General features: G+C 49.4%; 3 protein-coding genes across 5 annotated transcripts in view; 1 reads left to right on the forward strand and 2 right to left on the reverse strand.

The window, feature by feature from the left end:
- Positions 1 to 6,394, reverse strand: part of NDUFAF3 (NADH:ubiquinone oxidoreductase complex assembly factor 3) — a 29,204-nt gene extending 22,810 nt beyond the window's left edge. Inside the window, exon 1 of the mRNA XM_069095770.1 lies at positions 6,328 to 6,394. Within this exon, the coding sequence (XP_068951871.1) occupies positions 6,328 to 6,379 (52 nt within the window). The 5' untranslated portion in view covers positions 6,380 to 6,394. The remainder of the gene's footprint in view (positions 1 to 6,327) is intronic.
- On the forward strand, positions 1,466 to 8,919 carry DALRD3 (DALR anticodon binding domain containing 3). 3 transcript variants are annotated; one of them, XM_069095765.1, is made up of 13 exons: positions 1,466 to 1,707; positions 1,975 to 2,279; positions 3,452 to 3,714; positions 3,837 to 3,922; positions 4,181 to 4,306; positions 5,520 to 5,590; positions 5,798 to 5,859; positions 6,159 to 6,241; positions 6,711 to 6,834; positions 7,022 to 7,080; positions 7,494 to 7,607; positions 8,237 to 8,305; positions 8,420 to 8,919. In XM_069095765.1, exons 1-13 carry the CDS (start codon positions 1,522 to 1,524, stop codon positions 8,537 to 8,539), a joined length of 1,668 nt encoding a protein of 555 aa, XP_068951866.1. In that variant the 5' UTR covers positions 1,466 to 1,521; the 3' UTR covers positions 8,540 to 8,919. The 3 variants fall into 3 exon arrangements, with proteins under 3 accessions (XP_068951866.1, XP_068951868.1, XP_068951867.1); XM_069095767.1 differs by having other exon boundaries at positions 2,191 to 2,279; XM_069095766.1 differs by lacking the exon at positions 4,181 to 4,306.
- Positions 8,920 to 9,124: 205 nt separating this feature from the next.
- Positions 9,125 to 21,396, reverse strand: WDR6 (WD repeat domain 6). Its single transcript, XM_069095760.1, is given in 8 exon segments — positions 9,125 to 10,187; positions 13,821 to 14,516; positions 14,634 to 14,752; positions 15,295 to 15,411; positions 15,983 to 16,069; positions 17,034 to 19,497; positions 21,100 to 21,214; positions 21,217 to 21,396. Coding segments are annotated over 7 exon segments (3,537 nt in total). The 5' UTR covers positions 21,376 to 21,396; the 3' UTR covers positions 9,125 to 10,187; positions 13,821 to 14,040.
- Positions 21,397 to 21,500: the final 104 nt, after the last annotated feature.

Consider the following 21,500-nt stretch of genomic DNA (forward strand, 5'->3'; position numbering starts at 1 on the left):
AAAGAGTTGGCTTGAAAAAGAAAAATCCTAGTTTTAAAGAATACAGAAAGTCAGCCTATACTGACATTTGTGTTTTCAGGGTCTAATAGCAAATAGACCTAATATTAAAGAGGTTTCTATGCCCCCAACCACACTCATGATCAAAAATTAAAACCACTGAATACACATCTTTAGGTCAGCCAGTATCTGGTGAGATGGAGGCAGCATCACTCATCACCTTTTATTGAGTTCATGGATTCTATTTCTTACTGCTTTTCCCCTGGAAACCTTTACTAATATACGTACAGTTCTCATGGCTGCCTCTACAAGCTCGTGTCTTGCCAGTATACTGGTTTTTGTTGTTTTGAGGCAGTAAGCACTAGGGTAGTATACGAAAGTTCTGTTCTTAGAACTTTGAATTTCCAGTGCCTGGCACATAGTAGGCACTTAATGCTTTCGGAATGACTGGAACGAACAAAAATATTGCAAACAGGAATCAACAGTAGGTCTTAGAGGTCACCTAGTCCAATGAGGAAAAAGTGACCCAGAAAGGGGAAGAAACTTGCCCAAGGTCACACTGTGGGGAGGACAGAATGCAGGTATGATAAGTAGGTCAGGTATTCTTTGCTACATAACTTACTTTTCACTGTTCTAGTAAAAAAGGAAAAAACAAAGGTCCCTTACTATTGGATTAAATACAAAGTGTCCAGGAAGACTCGGGACCTTGGCCTGGGAAAGATGGCTTTTCCTCTAGTCGCTTCACCCTGTGCTTGCTACATCGGACCATTCCTTGTTCCCTGATGGTTTGTGGCCAACCCTGCTGCATGCATCACCTGGGAGGGCTCCCCCACACCTGGAGCAGGCCTTTCCATCTCTCCCTGCCTGCTTCCCCCACTCCACGATCCCCTTTCTGCAGTGGATTTTTCCGTCCTCACTTTTTTTTCTTGCTTTTTGGAGGGAGAGAGCAGGGCAATTGGGGTTAAGTGACTTGCCCAAGGTCACACAGCTAGGAAATGTGTCAGGTGTCTGAGGCCAAATTTGAGCTCCGGTCCTCCTGACTCCAGGACTGGTGCTCTATTCACTGCGCCACCTAGCCGCCCCACTTACTCACTTTACTAAGGGGACCTGCTTTGATTTTCCCTACCCCTAGAAAGGGATGGGGGGTGGTCTCCCTCCGTGCCTGCAAGTTTTCTCCACGGGTTAGACTGAGACTTTATGGGACGCGTTATAATGCTTCTAACTCCCTGGGGACACCCACAGCTTTATCCCGACTATACTTATCAATGAACCCATTTGGAGGGCGCGGGGCGGGGCCAGGGTCTGCGCCCAGGTCCTGCGGCTGCAGAAGCATCTCTTGAGGGCCCTGGGCCCGCCTCCTCTCCCGAAGGTTAAGCCAGACACCGCCCAGGGCCCCCGAGCTCCAGGCACCCGCCTGCCACGTGCTCGGTGGCCCGGCCCGGCTCAGGGAACCTGGCCGTCGCTCCGCTTCCGGCCCCGCCCGGGGCGCCGGCTTCCGCTTCCGCCCTCTACTTTCCGGTCTCTATGGCGACCGGGCGCTTCGGAGTCGGAGAGACTTTGGGGGCTCTTAACGCGGCTCTGCGGCCCCCGCCGTCCTCCTCCGGCCCCGGTGGCTCCGTGTGGTTCAAGGAGAACAGCGCCCGGAACCTGCGCAACCGCGACTTCCTGGCGCCCCGCGGCGCCCTGCTGGCCCTTTTCGCGGACGGACAGGTGGGGTCGGGCTGGGAGGAATAGCCTCACCCTGGGCCCGGGGCTTTTCCCTGCCCCCAGGGGTTATTCTCGAGAAGCGTGGTGGCCTGGGTTGGGCCTCCGGGCGAAGGGCAGGAGGGGTGTTTGAAACCCAAGGCGGCGCTGGGGGAGGGGGGAATTAGCAAAAAGGTGGAAGTAAATGGGCCCCAGAAGGTATGGCCCCTTCCCAGCGCGCCTCCCACCTCTGGGTTAGCAGGCTTTCCTTACACCGCGCCTTTAACTTCCTAGGTGCCAAAAGACATCCTCGATGGGGTTGCAGCCCTGGAGGGCCCAGGGGTCCCCCCCATTCAGAAGTGCACCCAGACTCAGGCCGGGTTGGCTCTCCAGCTGGAGAGGCCCACTGTCTTTGAGCAGGTCCTGAGCTCCTTACAGGGCTATGTGGCGCCCCAACCCACCCCCTCCAGCTCTGAGCCTAGCATCATCCTGGACTGTGTGTCCCTGCAGGGTGCGAAGGGGCCAGATGGTTTAAGCCTGAGCCAGCTGAGGGCTGTCCTGGTGGCCGATCACTTGGCACAGGCCCTTCGGACACAAGGGTGAGTCAGTGATTGATAGCCATTCTGAGTGGACTAGCACCATGTGTCTAGCACGAGCTGTAAGGGTTTCTCTGGGGAAAACTTGCATGGAAAATAAAATAAAATTCAATTAGAGAAAAAAGGAAGAAAGTTTGCAGGCATTTCACTCTTGGAAGCCTTATTCCACCCTCATTTCCTACCCTAATTTATATTAGGGCACTGATGGGAAGAAAGATACTGGACTTGTGTTACTGTTATGTATAGTCACTGTTACCATCATCCCTCCCTGTAAGTACCATGATGCTCACCGAGGTATAGAGGAGACCCTGTATTTTCAAGGACAATGCCAGACTGGTTAGAAAAGGCCAGCAGAATGCCTGAGTCTGCCACCTCAGAACTATTCTACCAGAATGGAGAAGCTTCTCATTAGTTTGGCCACTCACTACTGAATTTTTTTGTTTTGTCCAGAGTAACTCAATAAACTGTTTACTGAGGAGCAGAGGGTATATGAGTTATGATGGTGGAGTGAGAAATTAGAAGAATGAAGTTGGGAAATCCTTGTGGATAAATATAATTATCAGTGCAGAAGCTATTAACTTGGCTGCATAATTAATGAATAAGGTGATTAATCTTTAGCTAATGGAAGCTTTAAAGGAAAGACTCCTTGGAGTAGTGAAAAGAGCCCAGGTCTTCAAGGCTACAGACCTAGATTCAGCACTTGTTCTGACGCTGGGTGTCAGTTGGGCAGATCATTTGATCTTTCTGAAGCTCATTTTCCTTATATTCCTAACTGGGATGTTATCTACCCCCTAGAGTTGTAGTACTGTGTAAACCCTAAAGCTGCATGGAAGTATGAGCCATTGTTAATGTAGATCTTTAAAAAGGCACATCTTTATATAGACATAATTCACTTAGGCCGTGGGCTTATAGTCTACAATTGTAGTGCCAATTTTTGTCATTTGGATGTAGGGTGGAGGAGAAGCAGGAGGCCATTATGAGAGTTCAAACCTCAGTGACTGGGTAATTAGTGGAGTCATTAACAGAGAAGTCTGAAAAAAGGACAGGTTTCAGTGTGTGTAGATTAAAATACACATTTCAGTTTAGGACATGTTGAATGTGAACAGGAGTGTGGGTCTGAGAAGGCTGTTTCTGGTATTGGTGCAGTAGGTTCAGGGTCCCTATTTGCTCTGCAGGGTGACTGTTTACCAGGTTCCAGCTGTACAGGACCCTGGACTCAGGGATTTTCTGGAGCAACTAAAAGTCAACTGGCCATCAGCTTCTGAGACATCCTCAGCCCCAGAATCCACTGTAGCATTGAAGGAGGTTCTTACAGATCATGCTGTGGTCCCAGCTGAAAACTTACCTTCTGGAGTAGTGTGCAAAGTGTCCTTGAAAGAGTTTTTGGAGCAGCAGCCAGGCCTGGAAGGCTTTGACCCAAACTTGGACATCTGTTTAGGTAAAAGCTAAGAATAGGGGAAGGATGGCCTACAGAGGGAGAGTGCCAAGGACATTGGGCTAAAGAGAAACCCCGGTCCTGTGCTGCTCTAAGCTCTTTCCTTCTCTTCCTTTCCCCTGTAGTAACTGAGGATCAGCTGGGAGCCTTGACTGAGCTCCGAGAGGCTGCACAGCACTGTCTCAGGAATCTCCCCTTGGGTCACAATGAGGTAAAGTCTCTCCCCCTCACCCCTCTTCTCCTTGCCATCACCTGAACATATCTGGGTCAGGCCAGCCAATCAAGTGACATATTAAGCTATGTGTCAGGAACCCTGCTAAGCACACAAGGTCAGCAGTGATGCTGACCTCTCTGAGAGGCCAGCTGACAAAGTAGAAAGAGCCCTGGACCCTGGGTCAAGCCTTGGCTCTGTTGCTTCTTAGCCTTGTGACTAGGAACAAGCTATTTATTCTCTTGGTGCCTCCTGCAGGCTGAGTCTTCTGCTGGAGGTGCATCCTGCTTCGTGGTTCACGTGGTGAGCTGTGAGGAAGCATTCCAGCAGCAGAAGGTAGAACTGCTCTGGAGACTGGTTGATGCCCATGCCCCTTCCAGACAGGTTAGTAATGGACCAGAGGGAACTTGTTGTTCCCTCACCTTGGCCTCTGTGGAACTCAGATTACAGACCCACACATACTGATCTGGGATTGGATAGATGTGTTCTGCTGCCTTCTCAGGTCATGACTTAATGTATGTTTCTTGCTTTGGTGTCACAGGCAGTGTGTCCTCTGTGACATCAGACCTTAAACCTCCAGAAGGCTAGGTCCTTTTTGTGTGGAACCTCAAATGGGCCACAAGTGGCCCATATCTCACCAGGATTTGGGATGATACAGTCATGCACACAGTTAGCCCATAAGTTAGCCCATACTGTGATCTGTCATGCCATGGATACAAAAATGACCTGGTCTCTGATCTCCATGCCTGGGGAAATCACAGTCCATCTGGGAAGCCAAAACTTAAACAACAGGATTATAAATATCAATATTGAGGTACTGATGTAACCAAGTGTTAAATGTGATGAGATGAGAGAAGGGCAGCGTATGATAAGATGTTAAGTCTTGATTAGTGTGAGCTGATTTTGTCACCAACTCAACAGAAACACGTGGGCCAGGAGGCAGAGCAGGGGAGAAGGCATTCTGGGCAGGGGCATGTCCCAGTGCTGGAGGGAGCCTGAATAAGGCTGAGTGTAAAGTGTATTTGGAGAGGGAAGATGAAAGAAGGTTGGTGAGGGTTATGAACTACACATCTTCAGTCTTTATATGGTGAAAAATAGGGCGTCCCAGAAGGCTGTGAGGGAAATGTGATGCTCAGAGCTGTGCCTTAGGAAGACATTGTGGCACATGGGCAGGACTTCTGTGTCTTGTCTCCCCTGTTTAGAGTGTGAGCTCCTGGAGAGCAGGGACCCTCTTGCTTTTTCTCTTTCTGTGCCCATCATTTGACACATCGAGTGTACCTAGCACGCTCACACTGTTTTCATTTTTTTTCCACAGATAAATTGGGGGTAGGATTAAAAAAAAAACTTAAAACCAGGAGGAGAGGGTGATGAGGCCACATTGGGCAAGTGAAGAGATGGAGGCTAGGATGGGGCTGTGATGGAGGAGGGAGGGCCCAAGACACAGGTAGAAATGATGGGCTTTGGGACTGACTATAGGTTCATTCATGCCTGGGGTACTGGCCTCTAGCTGTACACTGAAAACTGAGCAATTAAGGTTATGGAAGAGCTATCTCCAGGCCCAGCTGGGGACTCTGCCATGTGACTCCCCCTCTTTCAGAAGCACCTTGTTTGTGGACCAGTGAAAGTTGTGGGCTCCCCTACCCCACTGAGTGCTTCCCAGTACTACAGGTGAGTACAAATGGAGCAGCTTCTGAGAATGACCTTGTGGTAGGCACCATTGTGGAAGGGGGAAGACATGGGTAGAGTTGGAAAGTCAGCTGGCTAGCCCCATGGAGGAAATAATAGGGCAAAAGAGCTAAGGCAGGGGACCTTCCCTGGGTGGCTTGGGCCAAGGGGACAACCACATCTTATTTTCCAGTGGGTTGTTTTTGGCAGGCTCCGGCAGTCCCAGATGCGTGAGGCCTCAGTGCTGAAGTATGGAGTTGACTTTGTTCAGGGTAATGCTTCAACAGTGTGGGAGCCAGAGCCCTAGAAGGCAGGAACAGGTGGGGCCTTTCCTGTTTCTTAGCAGTCATAACTAGTAATCTGTGAATTAAATGAGGGATGGACAATACAGAAAACCTTTTCTGTTGTATTGTTCTTTTTCCCCCAAACAAATTTACTTCTGTTATCATGTTTTGTCTCCTGTGCCCCTTACTGAGCCGGAGAAGGGAGAGGGGATTAGATAATAGAGAACACCATCTGGGAGGAGAGAGCCACATTTTCCTTAGACTGATCTGTCATGGATTCTGCATAGATGAGACCTGGAATGAAATCATTGGAGCTCTCACTTCTGCTGCAATTAAGTTTGAAATGCTAAGTACAGCCCATCGAAGTCAGGTAAGATCTGGCTAGTACATAGCTGTGGGCAAGGCATGAGGCCCCTGTGAAAAGGAGCTGGGATGCTCTAGGCGGGGCTAGGCTTTCCCCATGTACAGCAGGACCAAAGGGGGGATTAGCATAACACCATTCCTTCATGAAGGGAAAATAATGCCTTTGAAGAGTCTCTGGTCTGGGGTGTGCTTAAAGTGTTCTTGGCCTGAGTGGGGAGGAAGCTGTGGTGTAGGAGAAATAAGAACCTGAATTAAGCCTGAGACTCAGAGGGGAGACACAGGTGACAGTCCTGCTAGTAGGCAAATCACTTCTCTAGGTCTGTATCTCCTTGGCAAAGTGAGGGCCTTAGACTAGGTAATCTCTTTTTCAGCTTCAAACTCCTGGTTCTAAATATGGCTTCTGCCACAGAGGGGAGGTGGGGTTGACTCCAGACCCAAGAGCTTTTGGGGTTCAGGGCCTATCATGTTACTGACAGATGTCCTTGGACCTGGAGGACACCAGCATCTCTACCAAACGCACCAAGAGTGGAGCTTTTGTCATGTACAACTATGCCCGCCTCGCCACACTCTTTGATGGCTATCAGCGGGGTGTGGAGCAAGGTAAGCTTGGTAAGGGACAGGGACCTCATTCAGCCTGGTTTGGTCAGAAGCCCTCAGGGGCAGGAGAAATCAGGAGTCATCAGCTTACCTGAACTTGACAGTGTGTTTAGAGCTGCTACAAACATCCTACTTAGCTGGATGGCCAGGGGTATTTGTGGCAGGCCCCTGACAGTCTTCTTATTTTTAGGTTTGTATCCTGCTTTCCCTGATGTGTCTGAGCTGGACTTCTCCTTGCTTCGTGAGGAGGTGAGTGGCCAGGACAAGTTGGGGATTGGGATAGCTAGCAAAGTCCCCGGTTGCAGAGCCTGGTTCTGGGTCTCAGTATTTCCTATTCTCAAGACAAGTCACTCAGTGGCAGGGACATAAGGCACTCATATGAAAACATCAAGTACGTGAAAAGCTACATAGGAGCTCGTGCAGAAGAACAAAGATGTGGAAGTCTTGGGTAAACCTGACTGAAATCTCACTCGTTCACTCTCCAAGGTTCTAGAAAGGTCTCCCACACTCTAGCAATCTCGTTGCCCCGACTAAATTTCAGTCCATCAGATGTCAGACTGAGTTTTCTGCAAGTCCTGGGCCCCAGGGGATGAGTTAGGTGGGTTTGGTGCAGAGGAGCAAGGCTGGACAACTGCAGTAAATGAAGGAATTTCTCTGTACAGGGTGAATGGCTTCTGCTTTTCAATGGCATCATTCCCTTTCCTGAGGTGCTCAGCCAATCAGCCCAACTTCATGTCTCAAGCCCAGGAATCCGGATAACTGCCAACACAGAGGCGGTATGGGGCTGAGAGGGAGTGTGTGTTGGGGTGGCAAGTACTCTCAGGCATAAGCCTGCTTTGTCAGGAGACACAGATACACAGACTGCCCCCCATCTGTGCCAAGGAGTAGACAGCCTTCAGGAATATTAATAAAGAAATACATTCCTCCAGCTCTCCACACAGACTGGTACAAGAGGTGGTTTAGTTCTCAGGGGTAGTTCTGGAAAGTAGGAATTTAGCTTGATACCTAGGAAGATTATACTGGGACTTTATATTATATAAAGTCTTGACCTAATGCAAGATTCCTTTCTTTTTTTTTTCTTTTTTGGAGGGCAGTTGGGGTTGCCTAAGGTCACACAGCTAATAAGTGTCTGAGTGAACTCAGGACCTCCTGACTCCAGAGCCGGTGCTGTATTCACTGTGCCACCTAGCAACCAATTGCTTTCTTTTTAAAGAAAAAAAAAGTTGACAAAAATCAACTTTCTCTTCCTCCTCCCCTCCGGCTTGGAAAATCCTGCATTGGCCTTGTCCCAGAAGTCCAAGGACTTCGCTTTCAGGGGAGGTGCAGCGGGAGCTTTCTGCTTTCCCTCCTTTACTCCCACCCTCTGTGTCTGGGTAAGACTGAGAATATCCCCTTCCCTTCACAGGTGTGCAAGTTTCTGGTGCATCTGAGCATGGACTTTAGCTCTTATTATAACCGAGTGCACATCCTTGGGGTGAGTTCCTTTCTGACCTCCTCTGGGGTCGAAACAGCTGGAGGGGCTCACTAGTGCACTGCTGAAATGGTGACCTGGCTCTGATGGGTGGGGAATTGCCTCCTCTCCCTGCAGGAGCCCCAGCCTCATCTGTTTGGCCAGATGTTTGCTCGGTTACAACTCATGCGGGCTGTTCAAGAGGTTTTTCACAGCGCCCTGGCCACCCTGCACCTTCCCCCACTAAGCCAGATCTGAGCACCGCTTCTAATCCTCTGAGGACCTTCCAGATGTGCCACTGGGCTCTGGACTCGACTCTGCTTCCCTGGCCTCAGGGAAGTGTTAGAACAGTGGACAAGGCAGGTGCTTGGCTGTGGTGACAGTTTACTGTTTACCTCCATTTTGTTTGGCTGAGGTGGTATATTTAGGACAAAAAATCCCCCCCCCCCCCCGCCCTTCAGCACTCTCCAGATGACCCATGTCATCTGCTGGGCCATGCTTTCAGCAGTCTCTGCTCTACCCCCAGACAGCTTATCATCTCTCTGATTTACTAACAAACAAGGAGAAGGAGAAGCCCAAAAAGCCCCTGGAAACAAACTAACATTTCTGTCTGAAATAAAGTGCTTTGTTGGTTATCAGGTCGGTTATCTTGGGTTTCTGCTCAGTAGGAATCCATTCTTCACCTCCTGTCCCCATCTCACCAAATGCACACATGAGCATAGAGGGGTAGCAAGGGAGCGACAGGAATGAGGGGACCCTCCTCTCCTGGTGCCATTACTGTAGCTTTCATTGTTCACTGGGAAGCAGCAGCTCAAGCCACAGAGGTACAGTGGGAGACACAAGTAGTAATCCAATTTAATCAGCATTTATTAAACATGTGCAAGCTAGTGTACTGGGTGCTGGAAATACAAGGACAAAAACAGTCCTTGTCTGCAAAAACCTTATGAGTCTACTGGGGGAGATACATGTTGAGAGGTAAGAAGGGACAAGAGAATCTAGCATCAATGATAAGAGGCAAACCCTAACTTTGTTCTTCCTTTCTCTTCCACTGCTCTCAACAACCATCTTTGAAATCTGCTTACTGAAGAGACTGTGGCTAACACTGTACCTTTCTTCAGGGTTTGCCAATTTAATGGTTCACATCCGATTTTCACCTGTGGCCCCTCTATCACCTTACTTAGTACCTGGCAACATTTTCTCCCAGTCCTGGCCTTTTTCATTTCCCAACTCAACTGTGCAATCAGTGCTTGTGGGATAAAACCAGGACAGCACTTTACTAAATGGCCAGGCACTGAGGGAGGCAGGAAGACTTACATTTCCTACACACTGATTCTCTAGCAGCAGGTTGAATGAGGCTCATCAAAAACATCCAGGAACAAGGGGCGGCCAGGTTGCTCAGTGAGTAAGAGCACAGGCCCCAGTGTTGGGATAACCTGGGGATCAAATCCGGGCTCAGATACTTAGCACCACACCCAGAAATAACTGGCTGTGTAACCTTGAGCAAGTTACTTAACCCCGATTGCTTAAAAAAAAAAAAATATCCAGGAACAGCTGTCCTCTCTAAGTTGAAGCCAGTGAGCTTCATGCTTGAGGCCCCTGAATTTACTTTAGCTCTGGTCCCAGGCTCTATAATTTGGGTGTGTGTTTGAAACCAGTGATCTCACATAGCTTGTCCACAGTCTGGTGTGTGATGGCAGGCTAGTCCAGACACATCCTCCTAGGAGTAAGGGCGCAATGAATGGAGGATCAAGGGCTACCTTCTGAGGTGGAGGCAATTCCTGCTCACCCAGCTGGCACAGGATTTTGAGTAAGCAAGCCTGTCTTCACCAGGAAGAATAAGCAGCAAAGTGTGGGGCTTTCAGGCTGTAGGGTGAAGGTAAGCCCAGAGATCCCAGAGGCGGGAGGCCTGTGGAAGAAACAATAAAACAAATAGGAAGAAATCAGGGCTCTAAAAATTAGTCACTCATTTGGCCTCCACAGGCCCCAGCTGTTCTGAGAACACTTCTGGATCAATATCAGCACATATAGGAAAGTAAATCAATCCAGAACCCATTTGCTGCCCTTCCTCTGGATTCCTGCTTTGGGGCTAAGTCCATGCTTTCAGTCTTCACTGGCCTTGCCCTGCCTCCACTACCCAGCCCTGCATCCTTTCTACACTACTGCCAGAGGAATCTTTCTTTTGCACTGTGATTATGTCACTTCTCTGCTCAAGAATGCAGGGGCCCCCAATGCCTATCCAATTAGATTTTGCTATTAGGCCATTTATAACCCAGCTCCAATATACCTGTCCAGATGTACTGCATACTACCCCCCTCCAGAGTTCGACTTAAAAGGGACATCATTCCCTTATCTTCAAATGATTCAGCATCACCACCATCACCTTCAAGTTGTTTCTCAGACACTAAGGATACTCTAGAATCTAGCTTCCCTGACCACCACCCTTCCCTACCCCATGAAATAAAGCTCCTCATGCCCCAACTTCTCCTAGCATTCTGCCCTTATTTCAGTTTCTCCCGTCTCTGTATTTGAATAGACTTTCCCCTGAACAGACCAGAAGATCTTTCAGAACCAAGCCTGCATTTTCTCTGTATTCCAAACCCCAATGCATAAATGTCTAAATTCATGAATGAATGAAACTGAAATGAAAGTTGAAGTGAGGGGTGGCTACATACTTAACACTTACTAGCCATGTGACCTTGGGCAAGTCAGCCCCAATTGTTCTGCCTTCCCCCCTCCAAAAAGCAAAAAAAAAAAAAAGTTCAAGTGAAATGTATACAAGACAGTGAGTACCAGAACCCTCGGTCACGCTGCATGGCCCACAAGGAATTCTCTATTAAGCTTTGCCCAGAAAGAGGACACCCAAAAAAAGCAGAGAATGGAACTGAGATCATTAGTAAGAAGCATGCTGCCCTTAGCCAATATATTCCACCTGTGGGGATATCATTCAGGTCATCAATTAACAAATATTTATCAAGCACTTATTATGTGTAGGGTGCTGGGGATGTAAGTACAAAGGACGAAGAAATAACTGCTGTAAATAAATTTATGGGTTTTTTTTTTTTGCTTTTTGGAGGGCGATTGGGGTTAAGTGACTTGCCCAAGGTCACACGGTTAATTTTTGTGTTGTGTCTGAGGCAGGATCCGATCCCAGGTCCTCCTGACTCCAGAGCCGGTGCTCTATTCACTGCGCCACCTAGCTGCCCCTTAAATTTACATTCTAACGAGGTAGATTAAGTACATATAAAAAAGTACATTGTGTAACAATACATATATATGCACAAGCAGAATAACTAAATACAAAGAGTGGGGAGAAGGCACATACACTCGGGGGAGGGGTGAAATCAGGAAAGGCTTCAAAGCAGAAGATGGTGACTGAACCGGCCCTTGAAGAGAATGGGGGGGCTCTACAAGGCCAGGGAGTATAGCCAGTGTAAAGGCCAATGGGAACAGTGCTGTGAATGAGTGAGAGAAGGCCCGTTTGTCAAGATCACAGGCATGAGAGGGGGAGTAACATCCAGTGAGAGTGGACAGACAGGCTGGACCAGGCCCTGTAGGGCTTAAAAGCTAAACAGAGCTTTTATTATATTCTTGAGAATAGGTCTTAATCTGGGGTCTGTGAACTTGTTTAATCTTCTGACAAATACTCCTTTGTAATCCTGCATATTGTATTTTATGACTTTAGAAACATTCTGAGAAGGGGTCCATGACATAACAAAAGGTTAAGAGCTCCTGGTGTTAGAGAAAACAGGAAGGCACTGGAATTGGTAGAGTGGAGATCACATGGTCAGACCCGTACTTAAGGAAAATAGCTCTGGCTTCAGTGTATATACTGGAGTTGTGGAAGACCTGAAGCAAGGACTCTGACTTGAACTCATTTGCAATGATCTAGGCTAGAAGTGACTGAAGGCGGTAGCCATGGGAACATAGAGAAGGGGTCACATGGAAGAGATGTTGTGACACTAAGAATAGCAAGATGTGGCAACTAATTGGATATGTGAAGTGAGGGACACAATGCCACCAATTCTGAACCAGGGAGACTAGAAGGGTGGTGCCTTTGACAAATATAGGACCCTGGAAGGGGTGAACGTCGAGGGCAAGGAAAAAGAGGTTGGTCAGCTTTAGACAAGGTGAGTTTGATGTGTCTCTGGGACACCTGGCTTGAAATGTTCAATAGGCAATTGGTGATGCTGGACTAAAAGCTCAGGGAAGATACTGGGGCCAGAGATAGAGATCTGGGAGTCACCTGCATAGAGATGAGAATTAAATCCAAGGGAGCTGATGAGGGTACCCAGAGGGAGGGCAAGGCCCAGGAGAGAACCTTGGGGATCACCACAGTTAGGAGGGTGATGTGGATGAGCCAGCAAAGAAGCCTGGGAAGGAATAGTCATGAAAGCCCAGAAAGGAATTTCCAGAAGAAAGTAGTCAATGTCAAATTAAGTAACTAAATTAAGAAGTATTAAGACTGAGAAAGGACAGTACATTAAAGGTTCTTTCTCTTTGGAGAGAGCAGTTTCAGCTGAGTTATGATGTTGAAAGTCAGAACACAAGGAGTTGAAGAGGAGAGGAGATTGTGAGACTCAGAAAAACATAGAAACCTCCCAGGGTGCAAGGACTGGGGGGGCTGGGCACAGTTATACCTGAAGGCTAGAAGGAACCCCCAAGGTGTAAGCCACCCACACAAAGGACAAGAGAAAAGGCTTCATTATGTCAAGGAAGGCCAGAAAGCAACCAGGGGGAGGAGGGAAGACTGCAGTGCAAAATGGAGGTCAAAGGAAAGGCAAGTAATCTTGTGCCTGAGGATATGGAAGGTGACAAGGTATTGAGAGAGCAGGGAGAAAACCCACAGCTTCTGGTGCCCAGTGCCAGATGAGGGGAGCCAACCTCAGCCTCCTTATCACAAGGATGGAGGGAATTCGACCCCTACACACTTTCCATTTCCTTTAATAATCCATCTAACATAATGTAGAGCAGAAGCCAGATGCAGTGAAGAGAGAACTGCACTTGGAACCAGAAGAAGCCTGGGCTCACATCCCAGCACTAACACTTGCTAACTCACTGACTTGGGCAAATCACTTCAGCTTTTTAACTTATTTCCTCAGCTACAAAATAAGAGGCATGCCCTATGGACTCCCTAATTCACAGGTCACTGTGGGGAAAATGCTTCAAGCGATACACAAATGTGAACCTCTTTCCAGAGGCAGGAAATTTCCCAAACCCTCCCTGATATTTCAGGATTTTAATCCTCACGGGGTAAAGTGCCTTCACTCCTCCAGAAAGTCAACATTCCTCAGATGAAATCAACTTTCAAACTCCCTCTTCTTCTGCACCCTCGGTTTTCCTGGGACTGCAGAGGGTGAACATTGAAGAGCTCCTCCCAGAACCCCCACATTAATGTTTACTGACTGTGATGCCCAGAAGACCCTGGATCGGAGGAACACATTTGTTCATGGGAGTGTTTGTCTTTCAGGAAAGGAGGTCTTGGCCTTGCAGGCATAGAGAATATAGCCTGCTATGTTCTCTCAGATCCATTCTTCCTTACCTTATATCCAACATCCTCAAAGTCCTTTGTTCCCTCCATGAAATAAGGCTTCTCGGGTGCCAGGATCACTCGTAGCTTTTTTTATTCCTTCACCGAACAGGATCAAGTATTTGATACATTGCCTGGAATAGGGACAAAACCAGGGATGGGACTGCCAGTGACAAAGTCTCCATGAAGTCCAGCCAGAGGCTGGGTTTTCTGGCTGTCCCCAGGATACTGCTCACCCTGTCCAGCGGATGATCTCCAAACCTTCTCCAGAGAGGACACAGTGATAGCCTTTGCACGGCTCGCTAGTCCAGCAGTCGATTTCAGACACATCAGCCACGTGGCAAACACTGCTGCTCACAAAAGCTAGGCCAGTAGGTCCCAGGCTCCAGAATGTCAGGCGCTGGTCAACAGAGGCAGAGATCAGGAGGTCTGGTCTCAGAACCCTTAGTCCTGTCACATGGGCAGCATGAGCAGAAACCACAGAAAACTTCTGTATCACATGCATACAGGGCTTTGGAGTGAGCTTCCCATCCTCCTGTGATGAGGCTTGCGGAATTAGAGGCATTTCAATAGCAACCAGGCAAACCTGGATGGATCCATCATCACTACCACTGGCCACAAGATACTGCCCTGCACCAGTCTCTCTGATGTGAAGACTGTTTACCCCACAGCTGTGTGCCTGAATGGTCAGACAGGGGTGTCCCAAATCTAGAAAAAAACAAAAAAAACCCCATCAAAGATTAATGAATCTATTCAGAAGGAAAAGAGAGAGAACTCCTGAGTTCTGAGAAATCTGGAGTGAGGTAAATAGAGAGCAACACTTACCACAAGGCAGCTGCATTCCTCCTGGTGATCTTACGACCCTAAGGGCATGGTCTAAGGTAGCAGTGATGTCCCAGAACGCAATGCTTCCATCCGTAGCAGCACTGCACAGGACCACACTTCTGTGAAGGGGAACCATTTTCAGAGGCTGCTGGATCAAGAGCTGCCTCACATGATGCTTTCAGGGCATCAAGAAAGGAACTCTGTCCTTTTACCCACTGTTTTTAGCACAAGCTCTTCCTGCTAAAGTTTCATGAGCTTGTGGTGAAGAAATCTGAAAGGACTAGAGATACTACTGGTCTTCTTGTCTGGCCCAATCCCCTACCCTAATAAGAAACAGAATGCACACTAGGATTTTCAGACTTGGCAATCAGGGATCAGGAAGAGACCGGTGAAGCAGCAGCTCCGTGAGTGGGCTGAACTCTGACACAGGCACACATCTGCAGACCACAAACTCCACATGTTCTTCCTCACCCTTCTCTCCCTCCCATCCCTGCATCTGTATTTCCCACCTCTAAAATCCCAAGGCTTCCAACATCTTTGCTGGATAATGTTGCTTCCATCTGAACAAGAGACTTCTTTGATTGTTCAGGCCAAGTGCACAGGATGTCATATGGCACAGGGTCTTGAGGCAATTTCCCACAAAGGCCCAGGCCCGACTCACCTTGTTCCAGTCCCTGCCTCATATGTCAATGTCTGGATCTTCAGGACACAGCGCCGATGGTAAAAGGACTCTGCTAAGAGCTGTAGTTTCTGAGTTAATTCATCCACAAGAAAGAGCCTTGCAGAAAAGAACAGGAGGAAAGCAAGACTATAGAGTCATCTCTCAATGGAGCTACAACAATGATGTTTCCAACACATGATTTATTTCTATTTGAGACTGGAATTCACTGTGCGTCTTCTCTTGTCTGAGAAGTGGGACAAATACCAAACTCCTAACACTTTACTTGCTCAGGTAACCAAGGAAGATCATTTACCTTCTCCAGGCTTTATTTTCCTCATCTGTGAAATGGAAATAAATGCCCACAACAGCTGCTTTCTTTTCTTCTCACGTGATACTGTAATGAATTGTCCCTCTAGGCAGTGTGAGGAAACCAGCCTACTATTTTAAATCTGCCTAAATGTTAACTTACATGCAGATAACTGAGAATGAATTGCCTTTTCTAGACTGTGGTCTCATTCAAGGGCATTCCGGACCAGACTGTTTGAAAGGTCTGTCATTGATGTGACCTGCTCTTTCTTTCCCTGTCCTGTCCCCATCTCCATCTCTGTCTCCCCTCAAGTTTTCCCTAATGTTCCCACAAAGAATCAACAACTCCAAAGGAAGATGTCACAAAAACAGTGCCACTCACCTCACAGACCCATCACTACAGGCTGCAGCCAGGACCAGGCCAAGACCAGTCTGCTGAGGACTGGTCACCACAGCAATGGACATGTACCTGAGATCAGAGACAGACCTTACTCATCCTGGTGAAGGAACAGTCACCACCCAATGGATCTCAAGGACTCAGGCTATACTAAACTCCTCTCTAGTTACTTAGGTACAATGAAAGCTTTGGCATGACTCAAGAGGGCAGCAATTAGGCAGAAACATTAGCCCTATGGCTGCTGCTCAAAAAGAATTTTGATAAATATTAGATTTTTCCCCCTATCCAATTTTATCTCAACCTCCTAACAGAACAGAGGCATAGCTAAAATTAGGGACTCTCTCCTCATGAGATCGGGAGTTCCTATGGAGGGACCCCGGGGATATACCTGACTTGTCCCTCAGCCCACTTCCTGCTCCCAGCCAACTGCCGAGGCCTGCTGATTCTACAATTCTACTTCCTCTGCATCTCTCGCCCATCCTTTCTCCTTTCCCTCTCACTGCCACCATCCTAGTTCATGTCCTTACTGTCTCATGTATGGACCCTTAGACATTTGTACTGATTTTTCTTTTTACATTATCTTCCTTTCCAAACACAGTCCCTTTCATAAGCAAACAACCCTTGTTGCATAGAATAAAAAGAAAAAGTCTCTGCCCCTGCACCTACAATATCAGCTTCTCCATAAGGCTTTTCCTCCTTTCTCCATCCTCTTGGCTTGCAGAGCACTCTGTACAATGATAATGGGAATGACTACATTCTGCTTTGTATTAGTATTAATTGTCCATATCGTTTCTCCTCAGGCAGGGCTATATATTTTGCATCCCCCCCAACAACCTAGGCCAGGGCCACGCATACAGTAGGTATTTAATAAGTACTTGCTGAATGAAAAGAAGACCTCATTAGACCAGGATTTCCTCCAAAAAACAAGGGCTAGCCTTCTGCCATCAGACTAAGTAAGAAGTATCCAGTCATTCCCTTGCTGCTGGTGACCACACTTCCTAGCAAGCTCCCCACTCAATACAGCTTCTAAAGTTACCTGGTTTCAGGGTCCATCTTGATAACCTTGTGCTTGTTCTTCTGGCGGTCCCAGAGCTCATCTAACCGATGAGAAATCAGATGAGTAACCTGGCAGGTCAGCCCTGCCTCGGCGCTGAGGTCTGCAGTGACCAGGAGCTGATAGCCCTGCATCTCGGCCCTACTGCCAGCGGAGAAAAGGAGGCTCTGGAGTTGTGCTTGGGGCTCTCCTCCATCAGCATCTGTCCTGCACAGTGCCAGGGTCCGAACACTGGAGATGTGGTTATTGATGGTGGCAAGCAAAAAGATTGTAGAGGAAGCAGCTACGAAAGCTAAGATGTTCACAGTTGTGTCTTCACTACTTGTGACCAGGATGTCAACGGTGCTGCCGCCCTCCTGAGTCCTCACAGCTCCAATGTACCTCACACAGGTGAGTTCTCGGCCATGCAGGGACTCCTTCAGGACTGCTTGGCAGTAGCTGCCCTCCTCCTGAGCCTGATATAACATGACATCCCCAGCCTTGATGTAGGCAAAGACCATGGCGGCTGAAGTTCGAGCATAGCCCCAGGAGCGGTGGCCTCCACCACAGGGCACTATGTGAAGCTTCTCATGGGTCCTTGGGCTCCAGACTACAAAGTCAGTAGAATGGAAGCCAATGACAAGGAGGTTTCCATCAGGGGCAAAGCTGAGCCCAGCCACCCAGTCCATGCCTTTGCAAGGCTTTTGTTTCCATAGTGGCTGGAGCCGTCGGCCCTGCACACAGAACTGCTGGAAGGAGCCATCTCTGCCTGTACTATAGACATAACCCCTGTGGTAGGTCACTGAGGTAACACCCTGCTTCCCATGAATCCCAAAGAGAAGGTCAACAGGGGCCCCTTCCTCAGGGGTGAGGGAATCATCGGAACCACGACCCTCATCACTGTCAGCACTGCTGCCATTCTCCCTTCCTCTTATCTCTCCCCCACTTGGTTCAGCAGTGGCTGCTCCACAAGCAAACAACAGCAAAGAGCCCCGGCGGTCACCACACACGAGGAAGTCCCCCTGGGGTAAGAAGGTGAGGCAGGTGTGCCACCTTTGTTTGCAGGGAGGCAGGATATAGCGACGGTGCTCCACCACCTTGTCCACCCTTCCCAAAGGGCAGAACGAGACATCTAGCCAAAACAAGACACCCTCTGGGCCAGAGGCAAAAAGAGCACAGCACAAATCATCCTTTTCTGGATCCTGGGGCTGGCGTGGGACCCAGCTCAGGCCATGAACTTTCCCCTGATAAATCTTCAGTTCCTTTGCCTCTTGTGGGTAGTGGAGGGGAAATATTTTAATGTAACCCTCTAGGTTCCCTAGTGCACATATCACACTACCACCAGGGAGCTGAACAGCCTTCAGCAAATTGTAGGACTGGTAATTGATATTATCCAAGATGAACTTCCACTGTTTAACCGTCAAGTCATAAAGATAAACGGCTCCAACATCAGTCATCACAAGAAGCCAGGAAGGACTAACTACAGTTAAGGCTTTTGGAGATCCCTTCTTTGTGAACGAGCCAAAGCTGAGTGGTAAGAGACTGTGGCCCAGAAGCTTGTTCCCTTTAAGGGGCCAAAGTCTAATGCCTGAATCAGCTCCTCCTGTGACTACCCAGGCTTGTGTTTTGTGGACAGCCACAGCCCTGATGCTACGACCTTTGTGTCCTTTAAAGGTCTGAACTATTTCACCAATGTAATTCCATACAATGCAAGCTGAATCCTCTCCAATGCTAATGATATAGCTGTCCAGGAGCTGGACAGACCACACCCTGGACTGGTGACCATAACATACCAAGATACACTGAACTAAGGTGTGAGGGGCCCTCAGGTCCCCTACTCTCCAGACCCGAATGCTCCGGTCATCAGAGGCTGAGGCTAAAAGGCCTTTGCTCTCCAGGTAGCAAATACTGAAGATGACCCCATTGTGCCCACTTATCCTTCTTTCTACTTTGACTCTTCTTTCGTCACTGGTGAAACCAGATGGGTGCCAAATTACCAGCTGGTTAAAAACAGTTCCAGCAACCAGCACCAGCTCTTGCCAGTCCTTCCCTACCAAGCAAGCAGAATAAATAATACACGTCTCCTCACAGTGTACCTCTTGCAAGGCCTGCTGATGGATGTGATCATAAAGCACCACTGAGTTGTGTCCCAGGGCTAGGGCCAGAGCAGAAGATGATTTTCCAGGGCCCTGGACCCAGTGAAGATCCCAGATCCAGTCATGAAGCTCACAGAGCTGGGAGAGCGATGTCAGTGTTACTGCTTCATCTCCCCAGCTCAAGGTCAGCACACGGAGGCCTTTGCTTCCAAAGACAGCCAAGGTCGTCTCTGATGCCTGCACAGATGCTGGGCTCTTAAGTTCCCTGATGCCATGGATGTAATAATGACAGAGAACACTTGGCACAAATTGGGTTACTACAAGCTGCCCGCCAGTTTCCAAGCAATAGATGAGCAAGTTAGGCCCTTCACCTGGACAACAAAAAAGGAAAATAAAATCAAGGTTACCAACATGTACATTCAGAATAAGATGAAGTCCCTATAAATATGACCTTAGAAGAAACATGGGGCTCAAGTAGTAAGGGACCTGAGGCTTTGAGACCAGGTCCTCTCACCCCAAATCTACGACTCCATGCTGCCACTGGCCAAAAGCACATGACAATTCCCCTGCCTCCCTGACCAACAGGTCATGCTGCTCAGGCCAGGCCCCAACCTTGAATCTTCCACCATCTGCCTCCTTCGCTCCTATTCATGGGCTCCTGAACAGGACTGAAGGAAATCACAATATTGTGCCAAGCAAAGTTCTGTTCTCTACCTTTAATGGGCTCCTCACCAAAGCAAGGCAGCCATTCTATCGTCCCTAACTGATCCTAACCCACTCCTCCCCAACAGGTGCTATTCCAAACCTTCTCTTCTCTCCAAGGACTTCACTTCATAGTTCACCCTTCCCTAGGAAAAAAAAAAAAGGAGGCCGGCCATTCACAGAGGGGTTTCCCTTCTCTCTTCATCTTCTTACATCCCTCAGACATCTCCATTTATTCCAGCCTCGGTGAAGAGGTGGCCCTTCTCACTGCCAGGGGAGCAGTGATCCCAGTCCCTCCCTGTGACTTATCCCCTCCATCGTTCCCAGTCCTCCTCCTCAAGCTTTCCGTATCTACTAGGTCTTTTCCTGCCAAAGGTGCCTGAAGCTACAGACAACGAAGTCGTTGCTAGAGGCCAGAGTTGCCCGTGGCCTGGTAGCCACTAAATCCTGGTTCCAGGCTGGTATGCAGACAGTCCGGGATTTCTGGGGCCAAGCGCATCCGGAGGCATGGTTGCAGCCTTAAGGGCAAGCTGGCCCCCCGGGGCTGCATCTGTGCAATGCGCTATTTTAACCCCGATGGGGCTCCCCGAGCCCCACCAGGAAGCTGCCTCCGAGCTAGGGGCTTAGTAAAAGGCCACCCTGCTCTGCTACTTGGCATTTGTGTGCTCCCGAGGGGTCATTTCTGGGCCTCGCCCACAGATGAATCCCTAGGCTCCTCCCAGCTCTAAGTGTCCCTAGCACGCCGTCAGACCCGTCTGCCTGTCTGCCAGCTAACTGTCGGAGGGGCGGCCTCCGGGGCTGCACTGCAGGTAAAGGACGGAGGAAGCCCAGCACCAGGGAAGGCAACTGACTCGTCCAAGGTCACACGGCGAGTAGGAAGCAGCGTTGTTTCTGGGGCTGCTTCTCTTCTGCGCAGGTCCCCCTTGCCTACCTCTGCCTCTGACCCTGGGTAAATGCTGCCTCAGTTTCCTGTCCTGGAGGTCTGATCCTGAACCCGCTTCTAGTCTGACTCCGGTAAGCTTGGCCAAGTCCAACCTTCTCCTCGGGTCGCAGGCCTAACCACGGGCAACCTGCCCCGACATCCTCGTGGGGCAGAGCGAGCCTGGCCTCGAGGAGAAGCGACTCCGCCAAGGGCACTACTCCGGGATCCACAGTTCGACTCCCGCGTGCCAGGCGAAGAGAGATCTTGGGCTTCTCCCGGGCCCACAACACGCACGAGCCCAAACAAGCCCCGCCCGACACGGGCCGCGGTCCGGCCCGAGCCCCCTTACCTGCCAGGACTCGGTCCCCTATACACTCCAGGGCGGTGACTGGCGCGAGCAGCAGCAGCGACTCTGCTTTCCCTGCAGGAGGTTCCATGGTCGGCGGAGAGACAGCTCGGAGGCCTCCACAGCTCGGAGGCCTCCACACCCGAACACCCCGCAAGCACGCCGGCTCCCAACCGGGCGCCGTACTCTAGCGACAAGGCCCAGGGCGGCACCACAGCCAGTGGAGCAGCCAGTCACTGACCGCCTTCCCGGCCCAAACCTTCCAAGGCCGACCATCATTGGCCCGTTTCACTTCTAGACCACCCCGGTCCTGATTGGAGCAGTCAGCGGAGGCCGTCCCACCAGGAAGCCAATGGGGCTTTCCCTGCCACCCACGTGACTGGAACGAGGCGGAACGCCCACCC

Source organism: Petaurus breviceps, unplaced genomic scaffold (genome assembly GCF_028583685.1).
Source record: "Petaurus breviceps papuanus isolate PSGF00001 unplaced genomic scaffold, PetGlider_PUasm1.0 227, whole genome shotgun sequence".
Lineage (NCBI taxonomy): Eukaryota > Metazoa > Chordata > Mammalia > Diprotodontia > Petauridae > Petaurus > Petaurus breviceps.

Excerpts from the sequence above, each read along its gene's own strand:
- DALRD3 (XM_069095765.1), top strand. The coding sequence starts at position 1,522 with ATGGCGACCGGGCGCTTCGGAGTCGGAGAGACTTTGGGGGCTCTTAAC. Across the intron at positions 2,280-3,451 it reads CAGGCCCTTCGGACACAAGG|GGTGACTGTTTACCAGGTTC; the intron begins GTGAGTCAGTGA and ends TTTGCTCTGCAG. Across the intron at positions 5,860-6,158 it reads TGGAGTTGACTTTGTTCAGG|ATGAGACCTGGAATGAAATC; the intron begins GTAATGCTTCAA and ends GATTCTGCATAG.